The 20,705-nt window shown below is 59.7% G+C and overlaps 1 protein-coding gene across 5 annotated transcripts in view; it reads left to right on the top strand.

Annotated features, from left to right (window-relative positions):
• Positions 1-20,705, top strand: part of GRAMD4 (GRAM domain containing 4) — a 77,277-nt gene that overhangs the window by 38,575 nt on the left and 17,997 nt on the right. For all 5 annotated transcript variants that reach the window (XM_069491700.1, XM_069491701.1, XM_069491698.1 and 2 more), the window contains exons 3-4: positions 2,221-2,341; positions 15,660-15,780. In XM_069491700.1, the coding sequence (XP_069347801.1) occupies positions 2,221-2,341; positions 15,660-15,780 (242 nt within the window). The remainder of the gene's footprint in view (positions 1-2,220; positions 2,342-15,659; positions 15,781-20,705) is intronic.

Below are 20,705 nucleotides of genomic sequence, written 5' to 3' on the forward strand. Positions count from 1 at the left end.
CCTGGCTCGGGCCGGGTGTCCGTGGGGCGTGGGCAGGAGGTGGGTGGGGCAGGCCCATGGGGCTCAGCCGTGTAGGCGGTGGGGGTGGGGGTGGCCTTGGGTGCACTTGGTTTTTGTTCCTGCCGTCCTCTGGGTTGGACAGTTCGTCATAAGTGCTGGACGTCTTCCAGGCAGGCCTCCACCGTCCTGTGTGGTTTGTGCCCACTCCTGGGCCACCGTCTGGCCGGGCTCACCCGAGTCACCACCTGGTGGTGGTTGGTCTCTCGGCAGATGGGGAGGTTGACAGGCCTGCTGGCCCCAAGTGCCACACTTGTCCTCTGCACCGGCAGGGAGACACTGTAAGCAGCGAGTGAAGTATTTTAAAAATGTCCTCTCAAAGGTGACCCTGCAGAGGGTGGCGGGTCGCGTGGCGGGTCCCTCTGGGCGGGAGCAGGTCTGCAGCGGTGCCGGCCGGGGCTCTCATTTCAACCCTCACTCACGACCTCCTGAGACCGGCCCACTCCTGTCTCTGGCCTTGCCTTACCTCGGCTGGGGGCAGGGCAGATTGGTTTGATTGGAATGCAAGGAAAATGGGGAAAAACTTCTAGAAGCTATAAGGATAAGGGGCTGGGGGAGGGGAGACAGAGGTGAAGAGATCCACGTGTGTGTCCTGGAACCAGCCCGAGGTAGATGCAGGGAAGGGGGCTGGGGAGGGTGTGGGGACGGGAAGGGGTGAAGGCAGGAGCCGGTGCCAGCCTGGGTCATCGCTCAGGTGGCCTGAGCTGCCCAGCGAGCGTGGGGCAGGCGGGGCGGGGTGGGCTGGTGGCACGTGGCCCTCAGTTTCTGTGTTTGAGTCTGGCCCCACACCTGCGTTGTGAGCTTCTGGGGTCAGTGCGGAACCCAGGTTGAGTCTGCCCCTGCTTTGGCTGCAGCACAGGTGGGGCCGCATGACTTTCTTGGGCCGTTTTTGGAGCTTCTGTCCCCTGGCTGGCACTTGTGGGCTCACTGCCGGGTCCAGCATCCACGCTCAGCCAGCCTCATTTCAGGGACTAACCCTGAGTGGCGCCCTCAGGGCCCCTCAGGTGGGCTGGACAGGTGGATGACTCTGCCCACGGCCCTCCCCACGGGCTCCCCGTGCCTTCCCAGCCAGGCTTCGAGGGGTCGGTGGATAGACCAGGCTCGGTGCCTGCCCCGGGGACTCGTGCCCTGGCAGCCAGAGCAGCTGAACGTGCGGGGACGTAGGGATAGGGCAGCCTCGGGCCCGAGGGCCTCACCTGAAGCTGCTGGTTCCTGATGTCGGCGCCTTCTTCCCCGGCTGTGGCCTCAGTGCCGGCCACATGTGTGCATGGTGAGATCATGGTGCTGTTCAGGTGGACCCCGCCCAGCCTGGGTGTCCCCTCACCTAGCCCTAGGGGAGGGGAAGCTGGGTAATGTTGTGTGCTGGGGCACTTGTGTGCCATCCCTCGCCAGGCCGGCAGGAAGGCAACTGTGCGTGCGCACCTTGTGGCCCTGGCAGGCGTGGCTGTGTGGGTGTGGCCTCTCTTCTCTCCCTCCAACCAGCAGGACGTGAAGCTGCCCCTGTGCCCAGCCCCTGGGCTCGAGGCAGCGGTGGCTGTAAACGGAGCCTGCCCTGCAGGCCCACCCTAGGGGGTGCGGAGTGGTGGTTTAATTCCCTCTTCGTGGAGCAGACAGGACAAGGCCCTGTCTGGAGTTTGCCCACCTTGGCTTCCCACAGACCCTACTGCCCGGGAGCTGTTCTGATCTCTCCGATTCTGGCTTGTGGACGTGGCTCCGGCCGCAGCTGGGGCGTGAGGGCCTTGCTCTGGCACACTGGCCGGCACAGCGCCGGGGTTTCTTCCCTCTGCAGCCCGAGATTGAGACCACAACCATCGAGAGGCTTAGTGCCGCTTGTCTCGGTTTACTTTTTAATGCTTTCTTAAAGTTGGCTTTATGGGGGCTCTGAGTATATCCACGTCATCTGGGATGTCCCTTCTACCAGCAGCGGAAGCCAGGGAGGACTGACGCGGGTCTTAGGGTGGACCTGGCGTCTCCCCCGTCCTGTGGCTCAGGCAGGCGCCAGGTGGGCACCCGTCACTTGGCCGCCCGTTGTGCCATCCTCGTGTCCAGAGGCCGCTGCTGCTTCCCTGTCCCGAGGCCCTCGGGCACCTCTCAGGGCACCGGCTGGTGCAGCCACAAGGTGCGTTGAGCGCTGCCGCTGAGCTCTTGCTGTTTCTCTTCTAGGCTGGTCCAGGGACACTCATCATGGCCGCAGGAGTCCAGGACTTTAACCGGACAGAGTTTGATCGCCTGAATGAGATCAAAGGTCACCTGGAAATCGCCTTATTGGAAAAACACTTCTTACGTGAGTACCAGGACGTGCTTGGAGGGGACAGGACAAGGCAGGGGTGGCGGAGACGGGCCGTTGTCTTGCTGATGTGTAGTCAGGAGCTGGAGCTGAGAAGACCCAGGACAGTGCCGTGGCTGGGTGTGTGGCTGGGACAGCTGTGGCCCCAGTGTGGCTCTCTGGGCTTGGGCGTCCCACACGGCCTTCACCTCCTGAGTCCAGGCCTCGCTGCTGCACGAAGCCCTGCACCCGTGTTTGCTTGGTGGGGGGGTCTTTTCTCTGTCGGGTTGAGTGTTGTGGGGAAGGAATGAAACATTCTGGGAAAATTCTGATTATTTTAGTGAATTGGGTCCCTTACATTCCCAGTGGTTAGCTCAGAATTTTCAGAGTATTTTAGACTCTGAAATCTTACGTTTTGTTTGGTTTGCGTGTCAAGGCGGGAGGGAGAGCAGTGGGGCCTCGTGTCCATTGGCCTCAGCTAAGCATTCCTGGCTCACTGGGGCTTTGGCCTTTGGGGTAGTGAGAACAGCAGAGATTGTTCCAGAAGGGCCTGTGATTTCCTGGCAGATGTGACCCCATTTGATGTCTTGCATTTTTTTGTTTCTTTTTTGTTTTTTTAAGAGATAGGGCCTTGCTCTGTCACCTGGGCTAGAGTGCAGTGGTGCAATCGTAGCTCTCTGCACCCTTGAACTCATGGGCTCAAGTGATCCTCCCGCCTCAGCCTCCAAAGTCCTGGGACTAGAGGTGCGCATCACCACGCCCAGCCTGACGTATTGCTTTGATGTTCTCTCCTCGCCTCTGTGTCCTCCCTCTTGTGCAGATGGGGAAACTGAGGCACAGAGGGTTAACTGAAGTCACCCTACCATTAGGTGAAGTCCTCCGACTAGTGAGGGGTCACTCGTTAGTAAGAAAGTACCAGGCAGATGATCCCCAAAGTCCATGCAGGCGACCCTGCGGCATGACACAGTGTGTTCCAGCTGTCACTGTGGTGGAAGTGATGCTATTAGGAAAGAAATACAGGAAGAAACAGCTTCGTCCCTGTGTGTCCAGAGCCCATCACTTCTGAACCATGCAGAGCAGTGCCCAGGTGTGGGGGACGGGAACCCAGCTGTGACAGGCAGGGGCGTAGGACCTGGGCGGGCAGTCGTCGTGCCCAGCTGGGGTCTCCCTCGATGCTCTGGGCCAGACGGCAGGTGCCTGTGCCGGAAGAGTTGCCATCCTGGTTGTCTGTCCTTGGTTACCGCTGCCTGCGCTGGTTGTGCCTCGAGGCTGGGCTGGAGTCTGTGAGTCTCGGAAAGTCCAACCCTCTCTTCTTCTGCCCGCGGCCTCAGCAGGTACAGGTTGGGTGCAGAGTGTCGGTTTTAGTGTAGACGCAGGTTTTCTGTGCTGGTCAAGTATTGTGGGGAAACTCGTTTTTTTACTTTTTAATAAAGTCCTTGCCTCTTCTTTGGGTAGACTGTGCGGGGGCTGCGAGGCCGGGAGGGAACAGCCGAGGTGCTGTCTTCCCGGGGCTGCCGCCTGCCACACTTGCAGGCTGGGGACCTGGCTCCAGTGTGTCTGTGTAGTCACCTGGCGCTTGAGGGTCAAAGGCCAGTCCACACAGCTCTTGGGTTCACCTGGCAACAGGCCGGAGATCAGTAGTGAACTGTGTGTGTGACAGCAATTATCTGTGTGTTTTCAGGGTAGTTAACTGTGTGTGTGTTCACATGTGTGTGGCCATAGTTAACCGTGTACGTGTGACTACATATGTGTATACAGCTGTAGTTAACTGTGTGCACGTATGTATGGTGGTAGTTACCTCTGTGTGTGCTTAGGTAACTATGGCACTAGTTAACGGTGTGTGTATACAGCAGTGGTTAACCAGACTCGAGTGCACACATGTGGGTGTCTGTCCACACTCCGGCAGCTGCCGTGGCCCCCAGGACTGGATATCGGTGGTTCTCGGTACAGCTCTGGTGACGCACCCTGGCCACGCTGTGGAGTGACTTGATTTCCCCACAAGTCTTAGGTTGTCACAGAGCCAGCCTGGGCAGAGAGGGTCGGGCTGCCCCGAGCTGCAGTGGCCCCTGATTACAGTCCTGGCTGCCTGTGACCTCAGCCAGCGCTGACCTCCTGCAGGGGAGCCCCCTGGGTCTTCATGAACGGAGAGGGCAGGCCCCGTCCTGGGCGACACTGTCGGGGGCCTGGAGAGCGCACCGGGACAGACCCTAATGAAGGCATCAGGCAAAAGGTGCTGTCTCGTCATCTTGGGGAACCTCGTGAAGTTGCTTTTTTGTGAGTCAAAGTGGCTGAATATTGGTGGTTTCCTGGGGTGGGGGGAATAGAATATTGGTGGTTTCCTGGGGTGGGGGGAATAGAATATTGGTGGTTTCCTGGAGTCGGGGGAATGGAATATTGGCAGTTTCCTGGGGCTTCCTGTTGACAGTGCGCAGAGCAAGTGGGCTCAGTGAAGGGGAGGGGTCTGAGAGTGTCTAACAGGGAGCCCCCAGGCTGGGGGGACGAGGAAGCTTCCAGAAGGGGATCCGGGCAGGGGTGTGCGGGGAGTGGGCACGCAGGTCAGCGGGACGCCTGTCCACTTTTGTCCACTCACATGAACTTTGAGACGGGGTGGGAGGAAGCTGCACAATGAAGACAGCTGGAGCCCGCTCCGGGGCTGAGTGGCTCTGTGAGGGGAGGGGACCACCCCGGCCACGGAACACTGTTGCCAGCGTCCTTGGACCGGCACTTGTGATTCTGTCCCCAGTGTGCCCAGGGAGTAGTCTGCTTTACTCCCTGGTAGCTCGTGAGTTTGACTTTGACAGCCTGTGGGGTGGCAGTTATGGGCGTTATTTTTTAGTTAAGGAAAACTTCAAATATTACTGTATACAGACACGGAGCGTGTAGTGCCACAAGCCTCTCGTGTGGCAGCCCACCGCCCGCTGCAGTGAGAGTCAACTCCAGGCCAGCTGCTGTCCTCTACCCACCCCTGATACTTTGGAGCAAACCCCAGCCAGTGTCCTACCATTCCGCCTCCAGATAGTTCAGTAGGTAGCTCACTGTGTTTTAAAGATGAAAGCCGAGAGTTCAGTATCACGGCTAAAACCCGCCCCCCCAAACCAGTTTTTCATTAATATTATCAGATAACCAACTTGAGCTCAGATTCCCCTAGTCGTTTGAATCCGCAGCCAGACGAGGCCACGCGTCGTGGGTGCCGGGGCGTCTCCCGGCCTCACCCCAGGCTCTCTCGGGGCCGCTGTCTCCGTCCCTGGCTGACCAGGTCATGTGCCGGGTGGGCTCTCTGGACTCTGCTGACCCTCCCTGTGGACTTGACACGTGGCCTGCCACAGTCTGTCCCCCGAGCTGCCCACACCTCCGTAGTGATGGGACGTGGTGACCTGCAAGGGAAGACCCTCTGGGGGGCGGCGTGTGCTTCCGTGGGGCGGTCTCTCCCTTCAGCATCACGACCTTGACAGTCATCGCCCTGCCATCGTTTCTCCGGGTGTTGAAGGACACGTTTCTGCAAACATGCTGTCCTCTGTCACCTGTGTGGTTGCCCCCAGGTGCAGTTCATGTGGGAAAGGCGCCGTGTGTGCTGGCGCTGGCCCCACTCACTCTCCAGTTTTCAACATAACGAGTTGAATTCTCTGCTTAGACGATCGTCCAAAGGTGACCTGGGAGGGTGTCGGGCTTTTGTGGGGTTTTTTGGTATCATCTTGAGATGGTGGATTTAAACACCTTTGATGTGGTTTAACCATTGTAGGTTTGTGGGTTTGAGTCAGGGTCTCAATCACTCTGTTGCCCAGGCCAGTGTGCTCTGTGGCATCATCATAGCTCACGGCAGCTTCAAATTCCTGGGCTCAAGCAATCCTCCCGTCTCAGCCTCTCAAAGTGCTGGGATTGCAGGTGTGCACCACCGTGTCTGCACATGGTGGCTATTACCTGATTGGTGATCAAATAATCCTGTCTCTGGGCTGTGGGAGCCTTTCAGTTGGCTTCTGAGTCTTTGACACAATCCATGGTGGTATCAGTGATTCCTGGTGTGACCAGATATCCCAGGCTCATCTCCAACATTCTCTGCTCCGGTGCTGGAATTAACCATTTCTCAAAAATGCCCTGGTTCCTTTTGGTAGAAGCGATATTTTTACAGACTAAATAAGGATCCGAACACTCGTTGCTGCTGACTGGTCATAGTGACCTTTCCGGCGGCCAGGGCTGGGACCTGGTGAGTTCGTACAGGTGCTTTGCTTGGAATTCTCATCCAGGACTCCTGGGTTTCTGTCCAACTCATCCGACTTTGACTGTGTCTTTCTCTGGTGCTGCAATCCTGGTTCTCGAGAGTGTCACATTACTCATTTGTTCGATCCCACAATAATGCACACAAGTCTCAGAATAAAACACCAGTGCTACTGCCAGCCACAGCTTGCTACAGCCTGTTTGTAACTGTTTCTAGTTCTGTTGTCCTTACGCTACGTCCCACTGGAGAGCTACAGGTTACTGTGTCTGACAGGCACTTGCAAGAATTTTTTCCCCTCTTTGTGGTATCTGGTCTAAGACCTTATTCCAACTTGTCTATTGTTGCAGCAATGACCTTTGTAGCAAGAGAAAGTTCCGGGTTGTGAGCTGCCTTCAGTTGTCACACTCTTCAGTCTCCTTTCACCTGGAGCGGCCGCTCTGTCTGTCTTTGTGTTTCCTGATACTGATGTTCTTAAAGAGCACAGGACAGTCATTTTGCAGAATGCCCTGAAATTTGGGTTTGTTCTCATGAAGAGACACAGGTCATGTGATTTTGTCCAGAGTGTCACAGATGTGATGGCGAGTCCCTGGTACATCACATCAGGAAGCACACGATGTCATTTTGTCCCATTATGCATGGTGTAGAGAGTTCTTAAAGTTAAATTAAATGTGTTCGTGTAGCTGTCTACAGTTGTTTGCACGGTTCCAAAGTCAAGGCATATTCAGAGAAGTCGAGTTTCTCTCCCTGACCCGCTGCCCTCTCTTCCCCTGTAGGTAACCAGTTTCCTTTCGTTAACAATTGCACACTCTGTCCTTCCATGGGCAGACTTTATAGAGGAAGACGTGTGTTTGTTCTCTCCTTCCTTCTTAGGTAAGTACCACACAGTCACACTTTCCGCACACTCGCATTCTGTCCTGGAGGTCCCTCCAGAGTGGCGCAGAGAGGCGATCCCTGTTCCGTTGTACATCTGTGTCCGTCGTGTGGCCGGGGCCTGGTTTCGCCCGCCTGTTCCCTGCTGACGGACGACTGTGTGTGGGCCGTTAGCGATAGTTATAGGTAGTTCTCACCAGGCTGTCTGCACCTTGGGGGTGTGGGCTGGACTGATCGTTAGATCCCTAGCATGTTGTCACGGATACAGTAGTAACTCAGTGAAGCGGGGAGAGGGGGCTCCGTGAGTGGATGTGGAGAGAGTTGTGCCCCAGAGGCAGGTCCCAGACGTCTGGCTCTTGACTCACCACTGATGAACGGGTAGCCGTGAGCATTTACCGGGCCTGAGCTCCCCAGCTGTGGGACAGCTCAGTGGTCAGCGTTGCAATCCCATCCAGTGACCTGTGGTGCTTTCTCACAGAAAGAGACTCTCATTGCTCACCGAGGAGAAGAAATAGCCCAAGTGCACAGCGGCCTTCTCCAGTTATTAAATATTGAAGGGTACAATTGTTCCTGTGAGAAAATGACACAGGCTGAAGAATGTGAAATTGAAATGCGTTTTGGCTTGTGGCTGAAGGCAGGAGCCTAAATTTGTTAAAGAAGTGCATAAATAAATTAAGAGCATCATACATTTTTATGTAGCCCAAAATGCATTTCAATTGCTATTGCTTTTTGAGCACAAAATGCACTATATTCCATAGATTTTGTACATGAATATGCATTTATTGATCACCTGCTGGATGCAGGCTAGCAGCTACTGGGTGGTCAGTGTATGCATGTATTTATGGATGGCTGGGTGGATCGGTGAGTGGGTGAACGAATGGATGGATTTAGTGGAGGGCTGGGTGGAGGATGGGCGGATAGACTAACAGGCTGTTCCGCCACTGGGCATGCCCTTTTGCACACCCCTCAAGGCCCCACCGGCTCAGATGCTGGATGCTGAGAGCTCGGTTGGAAAGGAAGGGGTGGGGGTGGGGGTGGGGGCGGAGCGCACGCTTGGGAACACACGATCTCCAAGCTCAGTGCTGGGCCAGAGCCCCAGAGCCCAGCCCACGGGCTGTCAGATGCAGGGCACCAGCTCACAGTGGGAGGCAGTCATCATCCCTGAAAATCAGCCGCTCTGGGTGAAAAAGCTGGCCGGGATCCTGATTCTTATTACTTTACGTGGGAAAAGTTTTAATGCACTATTTGTCTGCCCTAAAGCTGGAATTGGTTTCCTAAAATGGACCTAACGTAATGGTGGGCCAACGTGTAAGCAGCCACCGTCACGTTCGAATGGGAAATGCTGGGGACGTGACCACTTCCTGGTTACAGGCGGTCCGTGCGGTTGACGGTTGGCTCATCGTTCAGTAAACGCTAGCTCTGCACAGAGCAGTGAGTAACAGCAGTGAGTAAATGTTAGGGAAAAATGCACACAGAAGTTTATGATAAAAGCGAGGCATTTCCTGAAACAAACTGTTTTTCCCAAGCGGGAGGGTCACGGGCGGGAGGAGGTTGCAGCCATGGCGTCTGTGCTGGTTGCTGGCAGAGCAGGTGTGCGCTGGGCCCGCAGTTGCACCTTCCAGTGGGTTGATTCTGGGAGGGCGTGGCTTTGTCTTCTAGAAGGGCCCGTGGTGGTGACTGGAAGGGTGAGTTGGGCCAGGAGCGCCCAGGCAAGAGTGGACGGGGGAGGTAGGGGCACAGCCCGGCCGGTGGGGCCTCCAGGTGTTCCAGGTGTGCCGACTTCTCCGCCAGCCAGGAGCGGCGTTTTCAGTGGATCCTGCGTTTGCGCTCCTGGCCTGGTGGGAAGGAGTTTTATTTAAGGATTATCACTTGATTTTTATTTTTGGGTGAGGCTGGGCCTGTTGAGTCGTGTGCCGGGAGGACTCTGGCTCGAGAGTTCTACTTTCACAGATTTAAAAATAGCCTTGGAGCTGCGTTCCTTCCTCCCAGTCGCTTCCCCGTGGGCTGGGAGCAGCTGAAGCTGGGTGGTGGGATGAGGCGTGGCCTCACGGTGGCCTGCCGCGGCGGGAGCTGGGACCTCCCCTGAATCGGGGTGGCCATCCGCTCCGCAGAGGATGTCCTGGGGGTACCTGGAGTCCCTGGCCAGGTCCCTCCCCGTCGCCCCACCCCTCCTCCCAGGCGCCGGGGGAGGCGTGGAGCCTGGGTGGTGGCCAGCCCAGCTGTGCCGGGCCCTCTGCAGCCTCTGCAGGGGCGAGCGCTGTAGCTTTGCCGAGCGGGGCTTTCTCCTGCTTGCAGGAGCTCCGTGTCCCTCACTCGTTCTGCTCCAGCCCTTTGAAAGCAGTGGCCAGTGGTCTCTGTAAAGAAACGGGGTGCTGCTTCTCATCCTTGTAAAGGTCCCTAAAAGCTCCCCCTAGAGCTTGCCCTGGCTGGCATGGACCCCGGCTGCAGGATGCCCATGGGTGTGGGGGTCCTGCTGGGCTCACAGAGCACCCCCTGAACGGCCAGGGACGGGTTCTCCCCCGGAGCCTCTCCCCCTCCCCCTAACATATTTTGCTGCTCGACTGCTCTCAGGGTGGGGGTGGGGAGGGGAGGCCTCGTCCCCTTGGGGAGCTGTCCTGGTTTCCTGTGGTGCCACGTGCCCTGGCTGTCTCACTTTCCTTCCTGGTGATCAGATGGCCGATTTGCTTTTGTGGGTCTGATGTTAAGCGAAAGCCCAGTACGGGAAGTCATGGGTTATGAGACAAACTTCTCTTTCTGGGTGCACCCTTGTAACTTAGGTTTGAGGGGTCTGACTCCTTCTTTGGGCAGGTGTTTTGGCTCCCTCCCCGGCCCCTGCCTCCCACAAGCTTCCTTGCCTGGTTGTCTGTAACCAGGTCAGCTGAGTACTTCGTCCTGGCCAGCATCTGACCTTAGAAGAGGCGCAGGCAGCTCACCGGGCCAGAAACCACACATCGGGATCTGTGGATCCGAGATCCACCCGTGTCCTTGGATGTGGCAGCTTCTCCAGCCCTGCAGAGCTGTGACTTCGTGATCTAATGTGCTGGGCTGTGGCTCTACCCCCGGGAACCCACCTGTGGCTTAGCCACTGACAGGTGTGAAGTAACATTCATGGTGGCCTCCCTGGCCCCATGGTTGGTGTGTGTGGCCACCACCTGGACTCTGAGCGTGCACACATGTCTCTGCCCGAGACAAGTCGTGCTGGGTCCCGGGAGAGCAGGTGCCCCTTTCTGCCCAGCAGCCGTGCGCGTGTGCTATTAGGATGTGCCGTGGCAGGTCACACGCCTGTGGCACACATGGGTGACTCTGGAACCTCCCTCTAGTGGCGCATTTCACTACAGGGTTTAGAGAAGGTCCCTGTGAGCTCTTGTGGTCGGGGCCGCCTTGGGGGGCGCTGGGGAGTCCTGCTTCAGGTGCGTTGGGGGCCCTGCTGGAGGTGGGAGGAGAGAGACGGGAGGAAGGGGCTGGCTGGGGACCCTGCACTCCGGGAGGGCCCGTCCACCACTAAGGAGGGCTCTTTGACGTTTTGTGTCCCAAAGCCTGCGGGGCAGGAGAGTCCACACCAGGCCGGGTGGCAGGAGGACCATTCCTCCCGCCAGCAGTACTGTCTCGGGGGGATAGTGGTGGGCAGAACCACGGCTCCCAAAAATGTCTTCCTCCCCCCCTGGAGCCTGGGAATGTGACCTCATGTGGCAGGAGGGACTTTGCAGATGTGAAGGAGTCACATCCCTGAGACGGGAGGTGGCCCTGGGTTAGCCAGGTGGGCTCAGAGTAGCCACCCAGGTCCTCATGAGGAGGCAGCAGGAAGGTGAGAGCAGAGAGCGGAGCCGTCGCTGCCTGGGGCAGGAGCCGAGGGCACAGGCGCCCCCAGAGCCGGAAGCAGCAAGGGAAGGGGCCTCCCCTGCAGCTTCCGAAGGAGCTGGCCCCGTGACACCTTGCCTTTAACCTAGGGAGACCCATTTGGGACTTCTGACCTGGAAAAGAATAAATTCATGTTTCTCTGAGCCACTAAGTTTGTGGTACTTTTTACGGCAGCCACAGGGAACTGACGCAGGGCTGTCCAGGGGCTCCTCTGCCTCCCTGTGTGTGGCATCACCCGCCCCACCCCCAGACTGCAGGAGCCCGCTCTACCCTGACCGGCGGCGCAGGGCCTGCCTGCAGACCACGCCGCCACCCTTGCTGCCCGAGCAGCTCTGGGCGTGAGGAGGCTGTGCCTGGGCCGAGGGAGCCCAGAGCCTCTGCGGGGGCAGCAGGTTCCCCGGAGAAAGGGCTGGGGCTGTGGATGGGCCCTGAGGTCAGGGGCGGGGCGGCCCCAGCAGAGACCCGGAGGGCACGAGGCTGGATGAGCGGAGTGTGTCTGCTGATTGCCCGCTCAGCGCTTTCCCTGGCAGGAAGACAGCCCTCCTGTGTCTCTCCTCACTCAGGAGAAGGAAAACTCCGTGACCGGGGATTTGCATCGCCTTTCTCCTGCGGAAGGACAGGGCTGTGCTCTGCGAGCTGCAGTTGACCTGAACGTGTCACTGCTGGGCAGGAGGCGGCTCTAACGTCCAGTCCTGGGGTGTATGATGACCGTTCCAGTCTCGGGGGCAGAGAGCAGCTTGGCCTTGCAGGGGCCATTTGCTCAGAGAGAGAAAGAACGTACGGGAGGTGAATGGTCAGAAGTTCTGGTCAGAGATGTAGCCGTCTTTGTACCACCAGGACAGGACGGGAGGCACCAGGAAAGGGCGGGAAGGCTTCTCGTGGCTGTGGGGGAAATTGGGGTGGCTGGTTTGCCAGGGGCGTTGGAGGAGCACGCGCTGCGGTCAGGCTTGGTGGGGGGCAGGGGGTGCTCCAGCCCGTGAGCGGGGAGGACTGCAGGGCTGTCTTGGCTCTGCAGGGCACCGTCCCTGGGAAGGTCCAGGCTGCAAGGAGGGGTCGTGAGCCTGCCTTTCCCCCGCAAGCGGGCACGCCCTTGGGGAGGGTCTGTGTGTCCACACACGTCCACAGTCCCCGGGGCTGGGACTGGCCCCTTTGGCCCAGGCTTTGGCTAATGCTCTGCTTGATGGAATCTGGCTGTGCCCTGACCTTTCACGGTTTGGTGACATCAGGAAGGGACGTTCAGGGGAGGCCCCGTGAAGGAAAGTGTGGTTTCCTGTTGCTGGTGCTGGGAGGGGCTGACGTGCCTCCCTGACATGTGTGAACAGAGAGCTCTGGGCGGCCTGGCCTCCTGCGGGGCGGGTCTGGGCGGGTCCGAGGAGGTGCCAGTGTGCGTGTGAGTGTGGAGGGCTGAGACCGGCGGATGGGAAAGTGTCAGAACCCTCCAGCCGTGGCCCTTCTCCCCCACCCAGGAGGCCTGTGCAGGAGCCAGGCCGTGCCAGTGTGAAGTGTCTCAGCTCCGATTTCCATGTGACAGTCACTGTCACAGCACAAAGACAGTGGATGAGATGAGAGGCCTCCACGGTGCTCTCTGGGAACCCGCCCGAGCTGGCTCTGAACACGGGACTGAGCGGATGGACGCTCCTCGGCAGACGGGTCTCTGTGGGCTCACGGTGCGCTGGGTTCGCCCACCTGCCCATCCAGCAAGCCGAGAAGGAGCCCCTACTGTAGGCCAGGCCCCCAAGAGAGGGCCAGGGCTGAGAATTGTGTCCTGTAGGCGTGGCCTGGGGACACTGGGAGGGTGGCATTAGTCCCAGGTGGCCTGAGAATCTCCATGCCTCGGGGAGGCCCAGGCTCTCCTGGCGGCCAGTGGGTGTGTGACCCCTCCAGGGACTGGGGGGGGGGCTCTCAGGCTCCTCCGTGCTGGGGACGTGGATCTGCCTACTGGGGGCCCAGGGCAGGCCGGGGTCAGCGCCTGCCTCTCCCACTGGGTTCACACACTTGGTGCCGCCCTTGGGACCCACTCAGACGTCCTCTCCGAGTGGGGTGGTGTCCCCAGCACTGATTTCCCATAGCAGTGCCAGGAGGAGCTGGGGGCCTGCGTCACACTGGGGTTAGTGAGGGCTGGGTGGAGGTCCCTGCGGGGGTTGGGGTTTGTGGACCTACTGCGTGTTTGGGCTGTGACCCCTGAATGCCAAGTCCCCCGCTGCCTCCGCTCTGGGCCCCCGGGCAGGCGCTGTGCGTGCAGGGAACGCCCCGGGCAGGCCTCTAACGTGCCCTTGAATCTTCCAGGTCTGGGTCCCTGGGACCCCGGTCCAAGGCTGGGGCCCGTGTGCTCAGTGTCTGGGGAGGCACAGACGTCCCACAGGGTCTCGACACTGCACAGTTGGCACTTGCGGGATTCCCGCAGTGGCCCCTCCTCCGCCTCGGCATCCTGTCTTGTCCAGGGCGGGGCCGGACCCGGTGTGCGCGGCCCTTGGCTCAGCACGTCTGCCCTTGCTGCTGCACCTGCCACGTGGGAGCTCGCTGGGCTGTCCCCACCTGTCCACTGTCCTTCCCCACACCTCACTGGATTCTCGTAGAGCCAGGCTGGGTCCTGGGGCCGGAACAGTGACACAGTGGGGCCCTGTCTCCAGAACCTCCGGGGAGGGGTGGGCCCGAGTCAGAAACCTGCAGATAAATGTGGACTCAGGATGGGGCCGGTTACCAGGAGGTCACCTGTGCTGCGCCCTCCTCTGTGGACCGCGTCGTCTCCGGGAATCCCTACCCAGCACCCGAGGAGGGCCCTGCTGTCCCCAACAGGAAAGAGCAAGCTCTGTGAGAGGAAATGACAAAGGGCCTCATTAGATCCAGGGGTGGCTGTCAGGGAGGTCACTCAGGGGACATGGTGTCTGGGTCAGGCCTGAGAGGTAGAGGGACGTGTTGCCATGGAGGGCAGAGGGGTACTTTCTAGGGAGAAGGCCCGGCATGTGCAAAGGCCCTGAGGCAAAACCAGACTGTGGGCATTTGAGGACCTAAAAGGAGGTCCCTGTGGCTTGAACCCACAAAGCAAAGGTGAGGGGTTTCGTGGGCGGAGACCCTGGGGGAACCAGCTGAGAACTTGACTTTTATCACGAGCCCAATTAGAAGGAGCTTGAAGCAGGAGAGTGACAAGTTTCAACTTGTGCTTTCAGAGGAGCCTGGGACCCCGTCTCAGAGGTGGATTGGAGGGTATGAGGGGAGTTGGTGAGGAATGAGAGGGCTGAGAGATGAGCAGAGGGCATGCATGGATTTGGGGGTGCTTGGAAGGCCGAGTCCCAGAGGTGGGGGTTGAGGGCCCCCCATCTGCACCTGGCACAGGTCCCCTGCACCATAAAGGAGCCAGCTGGCCACCGTGGGAGACCTGGGGTACGGCTCCCTTGGCAGGACTCTGGGGGCCTGGTCAGAGGCTCTGCCACCCCTGTCACCTGCCACCGACTGCTGTGCACTGTTGCCCTGGCCGGGGCTGCACCCAGCTCCTGATTCTGGTCTGGAGGCTGCCCCAGGCCCTGGGAGGAGGCCACCAGCCCCCTTCTGAGTTGGCTCTCTCTTTCATCTGTCTGTCTCTTCTCGTTCTTCCTGCCTGTGCTAGGCCTCGGGAGGTCAGTGGGGACAGCCGGGGCGTCAGGCTTGCCATCAGGTGATCCTACCGCGTTGGTTCGGGAGGTGGAGGCTGGGCTGGGCGCAGAGAGGCCCAGTCTGTGTCTCTGCGAGGGCTGCAAGTGCCTCCCTTTCTGGCATCTGGGGCCGCCCGCACTCCTGGCTCCTGGCCCCTCTGTCCTCAGACCTCAGTCTCCCTGATCTCTGACCCTCCTGCCTCCCTCTGCCCAGGGCTCTTCCCTGGGTACCTGTGACCTCGCTCCTTCATGTCATGCTGGTCTTGACCCAGATCTCACCTTCTCGGTGAGGCTTCTGGGAGCAGCTGCGGTGGCTCCAGCTGTCTATGCGCTACCCAGCCGGCACATGGAGGCGTTGTGTCGCTGTGGGGGGCTGGCCGTGGGCTGCCAGTGTCCCTTCCTCGGGTGTCCTCAGGTGTGGCAGTGGCGGCGTGGTGCTCTGTCCTGCACCAGCCTTGATCCAGCGCAGTGAGGGAGTCCTCACCTTGCTCCTCCCGCATCTCCCCCGACTGTGTGGGACGAGCCAGCGCACTGTCCTTCCCACGGCGCCCGGGCAGAGGGGCAGGAGGTTGCGGCCACCTGGCAGGTGCTGGAGGGACCATGCACCCCTCTGTCTGGGAGCCCCCACACATGAGAAAGTCCAGGTGCCCAGGCTTGTTCCTGGAGCAGAAAATTCTCTGGTGTCCCTGAGGTGGGCACCCTGCCCCTATCTCGGAGTCAGAGGTGGACGTGAGTGGGGGTCAGTCTAGTGTTCTCTCCCCCGCAGAGGAGGAGCTCCGGAAGCTGCGAGAAGAGACCAACTCGGAGATGCTGAGGCAGGAGCTGGACCGGGAGCGGCAGCGGAGGATGGAGCTGGAGCAGAAGGTGCAGGAGGTGCTGAAGGCCAGGTACCTCGTGCTCCGCTGCCCCTGCGAGTGGGCAGTGTCAGCCCCCTGGGCCTCTGTGGGACCCAGACCACCTCAGGAGTGTCACCCTTGGTCCTGGAGGGGTCTGCGGGCGAGTGGTGATTACAGGCCTGGCCCCGACTGCCCGGGCCCAGGGCTGGCCTGTGCCTGTCCAAGCCGTGGTCTTTAGAAAGTGGCTGTCATCTTGTGCCTGGGGCTGGCCTGGGAGACGGGCAGCCTGGGGGCGGTGCTCCTCCTCGTGGTCACCCGGCCCAGGCAGGGGTAGGACTGAGCAGAGGATTGGTGGGGGCCTGCGGAGCCCCAGGACTGCTGAACCTGCAATCTTGGCCAGCAGGTGCCGCCTGTCCTGTGTGTCCTGATCCTGGTGTCTGGCCCCAGAGGCTGGCCGGGCCTCTCAGGACCTTCTGGGGACCCTGACTCCCCCCACCTGGCCTTTGTGCTCTCCCACGCTTGCTGCCCCTCCCTGGTCGTGGCTGCAGACCCTCCAGGCACCCCAGCTGCCCATGCTGAACACTCCCTGTCCCTGTGGCCCTCCCAGGCCCTGGGCACCCCTGCCTCCCTGAGCCTCCTGTGTCCTGGCAGGATCACCCCTCCTGGGGTGGCAGTGCTGCCCCAGCTTCTAGGGTGTTTGCAGGTGACGTCTTTGTTCCCAGATGGGTCCCGTCTGTGTGGGGTTGAACTGCCCCTGAGCGCGCAGGGCCTCCTCCCCGGCCACACGCCCTGCCGCACGGTGCTGCCGGCAGGAAGCAGGTCATTCCAGAGCGACAGTGCAGGTTACAGAACAGGTGCTGTCCCTGTCCTGAAAAAGCCCACGAGGCCCTGTGTCCCTCTGCACAGTGTCCAAATCGGATGAGGCCTAGGTGCTCGGGCTGGCCACATCCGCACCCCCAGCCGCCCCGCACCCCCGGCCCCACACCGGCACTGACCGCACCTTTGTCCCCGGCGCTCCCTGGCTTGAGCGAATGGCTCCCACCAGTGTGGGCTGCACACAGCCCCCCCGGACACTGGCTCTTCACGGGGGCCATTATTGTCAGGGTTCTGGGTGTCTTTACTTCAGCTGGGCCCTGCACTCTGGGGATGGAGCCGCGCCAGGTTAGTTACAGAAATGAGAGCCGTCCTTTGTGTCCCACGCAGGACTCTGGCGTCCTTGTGCGTCTTACCTGTCAGTGTCAGGTCTGGGCAGCCTGAGGCATCCGGCTTTCACTGGGGGAAGGTCCCTTTGTTTCCTGCTCTCCGGGCATCTCCCTGTGGGCCTCCCACGTGGCCTGTTGGGAGTCCCCAGGTGGGGCTCTCCTCCGGGGCCTTGAGCTTGTCTGGAGAGTGAACGACCCTGTTCCCCTTCTGTCCCTGCTGTGAGGTCGGCCCCTCCTCAGAACAGAAACTAGTACACGGGCCTCACGGGTACTTTACCTGATACTGAGCCTTCTGCGAAAACCTATAGCAACTCAAAGACTGACTACATTTAGTTACATGTAGAGGCGAAACCTGACCTGCAACACGGGGAGATCCCAGGGACAGGTGTGGTCTCAGGTGCTTGGCGGGAGCCGGGGGTGCGTCCCCACCCCCACAGGACAGCTCCTCCTCTGGTCGTGGCCAGCGGCCTGAGGCTGACCCCTGTCCCTCTCCTTTCCCAGGGCGCTTGTGTGTTCTGCTTCCCGCCCTCCTGCCCTCCAGCCCTGCTCTGGGGGCTGGTCCTGGTCCTTCCCCAGAGCCCTGGGGTGGGAGTGCCCAGTGGGACAGTTCAGGGAGGAGGGGGACGGACTCTGCCTTGGGAGCCAGCCGGGGCTGTGACCGAGGAAGTGGAAACTGAGGGTCCCGGGAGCATTAAGGGGCGCTCCCCTGCTTTACATGGGGGCAGACTTAGGAACTTTCTAGAAGCCCAAAGGAGGAGGGGTGCAGAGGAACAGGTCTCAGGCGGAATGCCCTCCTTTTCCCTTGCCCTCCTGGGGCCCGTCTGGGTGGCTGTGGTCTGTCCAGGCTGGGAAGGCATGTGAGGGAGCCCTCCGCACACACGTGGGCACACCCCCCCGTACATACTTCACACGCACACACCACACACACCCCACATACCTCACATACACATACCACACACCCCACACACTGCACATGCACACACATCGCACACACACCACACACATCACACACACCAAACACACAATACACCCCCCCACACACCACACACTTCGCATACACATACCACACACACCACACACACAGCACATACTGCACATGCACACACATCACACACGCACCACACACATATCACACACACCACACACACTGCACACACAGCACACACACCACACAGACACACACACACACACTGCACACGCACACCTACATACACTCGTATCATACACGCACACAGCACAAGTGCACACTCACATAACACACGCACACCCACACACTCGCATCACGCACTGTGAAGCTGCAGGTGAGCTGCAGGATTAAGACATAACAATGGTTATACAGGCCTCTATTTTGACTCCTAAACTCTCAGCAAATCACCTTGGGGTCAGCCTAACTGTGGGTGGGCAACGGCTTTCTCCATCGTGGGCCCGAAAGCCCCCCGACAGCACTGCCCTCCTGCCTCCTGCCGGTCCGTGGTCCAGTCCTGCGCGTATCCTGCCCTGAGCGTTTAGAGTCCGTTCCTCCCACGGCTGCTCCCCACTTGCCCCACCCCAGGATCCCCAGAGTTAGGAAGGTTGGGGGGCGCCAGACGGTGCATGGCCCCGTTCTGTGCTGCACACGGGCCTCGCTGGCAGGAAGTGGACCCTGGTGACCGTCCAGGGCCCTGTCCAGCCTGGAGGGCCTGCAGCAGAGTGGGCCGGTGCCTGCCCTGGCGTCCACACCTCCACCCGGCTTAGGTCTCCGCCCCGTGGCCCAGGCAGTTGGGGTCAGGCCTTCCAAGAGGCTCAGACACAGACCACCCACACCTGTCTGCTTCATCATCGAACACACCATCGTCCTTTGGAACCACTTTGAAGAATCAGTCGACGTTAAGTCGGCAGGAGTGTTAATATAACAGTCCTCTTCCGTCTGGACGAGGTCGGGGGTGTTTGCGTGGCTTTGAGGACCCCCTGGGGCTTCCCACTTCTTAGAGGCCAAGGTGGCACCCCTTGCTCAGGCTAGAATGTCCTGGAACACTGCCTGCTCTCTCTCTTCCTGCTGAGTTTTGAAAATGTATTGCGGTAACACTGTTATCAGTCAGAGTGTTCTTACGAGCAGTCGCGACAGGCAGTCACCGTGTTCCGTGTTTGGCATTACGTGCAGGAAGTGAAGTTCCTGCCGCCTGTGGCACCTGCTCCGGGGTCTCCAGTCCTCCTCCGCTGAAGGCAGCTTGCTGCACAGTAATATCTAAACGCGTGTTTGTTTCTAGCTGCCATTGACTGTGTGTCATTAGATACAAAACAAGCAGTGCCGACCGCAGCAGCTGGGAAGGCCCCTGCCCACTTGAGGCCTCCCCCAGCCCACTGCCCATCGATGGCTTGGGTGAGGTCGTGTGCATTTGGCTTCGAGGCCTCATGGAGCACACCTGGGCCAGGGCTTTGGCGGGAGCCTTCTTTGTTTTTTTAAAGACAGGGTCTCCCTCTGTCACCCAGGCTGGAGTACGGTGGCTCCATAGCTCACTGCAGCCTCAAACTCCTGGGCTCAAGCAATCCTCTTGCCTCAGCCTCCCGAGTAGCTAGGATTATAGGTGTGTGCCACCATGCCCGGCTAATTTTTCTGTTTTTATGTAGAGATAGGCTCTTGCTGTGTTGCCCAGGCTGGTCTCGAACTCTGGCTTCAAGCGATCCTCCCGCCTCAGCCTCCCAGAGTGCTGGGGTTACAGGCGTGAGCCACCCCGCCCGGCCAGGAGCCAGTTTTTTGTGCTTCCTGGCTGAGTTGCCTCTTCTGGAGTTTCCAGGCTGGTTCAGGGAGAGTCCTGGTCCAGCTGCCCATGAACGGGGTAACCCACCGGGCTCCCGGAGTCTCCTATGTGCCCCGGGCACCTCCTGTTCCCTGTGAATCCCCGTTTTGCTGCCAGCTCTGGGCAGGGATGGTCATTTGGGCAGCCCCACCCTGGCCACAGGGAGGGTGGGCATGGAGTCCTGGCCCCTCCCGCATGGCCATGGCTCCCTTCTTGGGGACCCCACCTCCACCTCGACGCTCCCGTCCGTTGCTCAGGGGGCTACAGCCCTCGCCCAGCGCCAGCTCTGCTATATGCTGTTCAATTGTCCTCCACATTCTGCATGCTCCGGCACAACGCAGCAGTTACAGGTGACAGGGACAGATCATGAGCCTGAGGACTGGGTTGGTTCATGGCATTGTTGTGTGAAATCACGTGATGTGAACAGAGCAGAAACTGCCTCTCCCCATCACTGCAGGCGAGGGGCGCCTGTGCTGAGGGTCCCTGGCCCTACAGGAGGGCCCTCTGCACGCCTCCCAGCCCTGCCCAGGTCTGCCTGGGTCCCCGTGGGACCAGGAGCACAGAGGCTCCTCTGTAGTGCAGGAAAAGGTGGGCTGGGCACCGCAGCTTGGGAGGAGGGTGCAGCTGGCCGGAGAACCAGGACAGAGGCTGCACCCAGGGGCCAGGTCCAGGCCGCCCGCTGAGGTCGAGCTCCCTTAAAGCATACAGGGGACAGTTGGGTCTATAGGATCTGACAGGTGGACAGAAATTCCAGGAAGGGTGTCTAAGGCCCAGTGATCAGGGTGCAGTGGGGGTTGGGGACAGGGAGGTTGGGGACAGGGAGCCCAGGCAGGTGGCTGACCTGGGCCGAGCTGGGTGCCGGCAGCTGACAGGACGTCACCCAGCCTGTGGCCTGGTGTGGTGCCTGATAGATTCGTGTGTGTTGGTCTTTCCATCAGCAGCCTGATGGCAATATAATTTTAAAAGTTAAAATTAACAGGAAAGAAACGAGCTGCAT

This window comes from Eulemur rufifrons, chromosome 16 (assembly GCF_041146395.1).
Source record: "Eulemur rufifrons isolate Redbay chromosome 16, OSU_ERuf_1, whole genome shotgun sequence".
In the NCBI taxonomy this organism is placed as follows: Eukaryota; Metazoa; Chordata; class Mammalia; order Primates; family Lemuridae; genus Eulemur; species Eulemur rufifrons.